Consider the following 3,597-nt stretch of genomic DNA (forward strand, 5'->3'; position numbering starts at 1 on the left):
ACGTCATTTTCTTATCTATATACACCCCCAGGTATTTTGTTACATCCTGTCTTTTCAAATCAACTCCTTTGTATGTCAGCTTGACAGCAGTCTGTTTTGTTGAAAGGGTAAGTACTTGATATACGGTTTTGGTTGTACTGACAGTTAGTCAGTTTTTATCCGCCCATTTTTCCAGATTTTTCAGAGCCTGGTTCATTACTCCCTCGAGCGCTCTCACACTGCTACTTGATGGCCATATTAGGAGGTCATCGGCATACAGGAGGGCTTCCACACCAGGTGTCTTTCTGATCATTGCGAGAACATCGTTTATCATTAAGTTAAACAATTGACAGCTCCTTGTGGCAGCCCTTGTCTTTACGGTCTGAATTTGGAACAATGGTTGTGAAATTTGACTCTCTGATACCTTTCCCCGAGAAAGGATTTTATCCAATTGAATAGTTTGCCGTCAATTCCAGACTTCGCTATCTTGTGTAACAGCAAACCTCTCCATACTGTGTCGTATGCAGCTTTGAGGTCTACTAGCACTGCCACTGTTGACATCTTACGGTGGAAAGCATCCTTGACTTTTTGGGCGAAGTCGACTACATGGTCCATGGTGTTCCTGTGTTTCCTGAAGCCAGCTTGTGCGTCGTCAATCAGTTTAAGATGGGTTATGGTTTAGTCTGTCCAGAACCATTTTTTCGGCTACTTTGCATAAGGAGCTTGTGAGGGATATTGACCGGTAGCTATCAGTCAGGCTCGGGTCTTTTCCTTTCTTTAAGGTGGGTATGACCTCGCTCTTCCTCCATTGACTTGGGACTCTTGAATTCCATGTTAGATTAATCAAATTCAGAATGGTGCCTTTGGCTGCGGCTCCCAGATATTTAAGCATTTCTGGGTACAACTCGTCAATCCCTGCTGCCTTTTTCTTTTTTGTGTCATTATTTAGCGTAGTAACGAACCTGTACGCTTTGACGCCATCTTTTCGGAAATCGAGCTTAGCAAGGAAGGATTTGAAAGCTTCTCTTTTCCCTGACTTAATGGCTTGAGTTAGGATCGCTTGCCTCTTTCGAAGCTCTATACAATCGTTCATTTGCCTGGATTTTTCAGCTTTGCCCCTGGCTTTATTTCTGGCAGCTTTTAATTTGGATAGCGTTGGGGACCAGAAAGTCTTGTACCCATTAATTTGACCTCGCGGTATGCACTCTTTTGCTCATTTAAGTATGGCCTCACTTACTTTCTTTGCTGCTTCTTCTGGTTCTTGTAGTGTTAGTTCAGTCAGGACTTTATTTGTGCATTCCCTGTACTTTTTCCAATCCGCCTTTTTAAAATTCCAGCGCGGAGCGCGATTTTGGGCTTTTTTGTCCTTTGCCAGTTTGCATGTCACTAGCAGAGCGCGGTGACCACAGCCTGCTGCGTTGTCCAGGAGGGTTACACTGGTCTTCCCTGTAATGTGTGGGTACGTTACGACAAGATCAGGCCTTGTTTGACTTCCTCTAAACGATAAGAACGTAGGTGAGGTGTTCAATACATCGAGATAGTTGTTATACAGAAAGTCCTCGAGGTGTTTCCCAACGTTGGTGGTTCTAGAGTAGCCCCATCTCGTGGATGGACTATTGAAATCTCCAATTATGATGGTACTTGGCTGGATTTGTGGCTCTACCAATTCCAATGCTGGTATATTATCTGGCGGATTGTATAGTAAGAAAAGGGTGACATGTTTCGAGTTTTTCCAGACTTCGACCTGGAACATTTCCAGTTTATCTCTATCCTGCATTTCGTGGATTATGTTAGTCTTGCATACTAGAGGGGTTTTGGTTCCGATGATAATTCCTGACGCTACTTGTCGACTCCTCTTCAGCACATGGGTTGAATAACCAACTGTAGAGTAGAGGTGATATGTGTCTGTAGCGGCTCCTGCCTCTACAATGACATATATATCAACCTTCTTTTCGAGAACGCTTCGTTTGAGTTCTAAAAACTTGCTGTTGCTTAGACCTCCAGCGTTCCAGAAGATGACTTTGAGGTCTGTGTCGCTGCCCTGAGAAGGGCCGTTTCGAGTAGGGATTCGTATACTCATGGATCAGCGCGCGTAACGACGAATCGCTGCTGCTCATTTAGTGTTACCCAGGGGACACGTGTAATCGTACCTTGCGATAGACCACGGACGCGAGCAACTCTGTCCCCCTTTTATCTTGTATGATATCTGATATCCAAAATATTTCGAGCATCTCCTTGGCACGCGTTCGAGCATGCGTTGTGTACATACAGAAAAAATTAAAATAAATAAAGAAATGCGATTGAAGGTTTTCATGCCCAGGCTAATGCTATGAAACAATTAAGTGAAAAAAAAATGTCAAATTGAGTAGCATACAAGATAAAACAATTGACTGTTTATATAGAGTTGGTAAGAAATACGGAACAATAAACACACTTTTTTCAAGAAATAAAATAAGAGAAATGAATTTCGACTCAATTCAAGCTATCTGCTTAACCCAGGTATAACATACCAAAAGGCACCGCCAGGAAAACATTCCACTTTGCGGTTCAGAGAGCCCATATGAAACGAGTCTTTGTACTCTATGCAGAGTATGGCATTAACAAAATAAGAAAATCTACGGCGAAACCGTAGATTTTCTTATTTTAATAAAATAAGAGAATGCAAAGAGAAATTTCCTAATTTTGAAGATGTTCCAGAAGTTAAGCTGTCTCTGTCTCTGTTTGAGAAATCAGTACAAAAGATTCTAAATTTGGAGGAAAGGATTTATAAAATGCTCCTGCAATAAGAAGTGCTCTTCAAACTTATGTAAGTGTAAAAGGTCTATCGTATTGTGCAACTCTAAATGCCAGCCTCAATATGTGAGAATAAACACTAATTTTTTTATTTTAATTATGACAATAGAAAAATAATAAACATTAAAATTAAAAAAATACGTTTTATTAAACCTAATCTAACAAATTACGACATTTTATTAGCTGATCGGGGTTTGACTAGTCAAACCCCGATTTCATAAAATTAAATTTCGACCTTTGCCTGACCAACTTAGTCTCTCCTAGGTTTGACTAGTCAAAGGCCGAAACTGTAATTTATTTCGGGCTTTGACTAAGACCGTCAGTCAGACCTGAGGATTGCCTAGTCAAACCTAGGAGTGTCTGAAATTCGGGCTTTGACTATAACATATACACTGGACAAAACGTACATTCTGTCGTACGTTTTGCATGACCGGCAGAACTTACAACAAATCGTAGCAAGAAAACCGGCCTTAAGAGTACCTACTCATTCTCGATCTTAGCTGGCTGTCAGAACAACTACGGGACATGACTACTTACCTGGCTTCCCATCTACATCGCATCGGAGTCCGCGAAAATGACAACTGTCCACTGTGTAATCAGCCCCAGATGGATGCTGCTCACCTCCCAGTGTGCCCAGCCCTGATAACAGACCCACCCGAGGAGGATGAAGATCGCCTACGAGAAACGGCTCGTCTATACTGGTCAGCGCGCCACCAAATGGCTAACATGCCAAGAGTGGGCGTTGGCTAGTAAATAAGTAAGTAAGTATACAAGATAAAACAATAATTATTGACGGTTTATATAGAGTTGGTATGGAATACGGAA

General features: G+C 41.8%; 1 protein-coding gene across 1 annotated transcript; it reads right to left on the bottom strand.

Moving 5' to 3' along the window:
• Positions 1-1,192: 1,192 nt before the first annotated feature.
• Positions 1,193-2,059, bottom strand: LOC126885492 (uncharacterized). Its single transcript, XM_050652069.1, has one exon. It carries the CDS (start codon positions 2,057-2,059, stop codon positions 1,193-1,195), a length of 867 nt encoding a protein of 288 aa, XP_050508026.1.
• Between the last annotated feature and the right edge of the window lie 1,538 nt (positions 2,060-3,597).

Source organism: Diabrotica virgifera, chromosome 5, assembly GCF_917563875.1.
Source record: "Diabrotica virgifera virgifera chromosome 5, PGI_DIABVI_V3a".
Lineage (NCBI taxonomy): Eukaryota > Metazoa > Arthropoda > Insecta > Coleoptera > Chrysomelidae > Diabrotica > Diabrotica virgifera.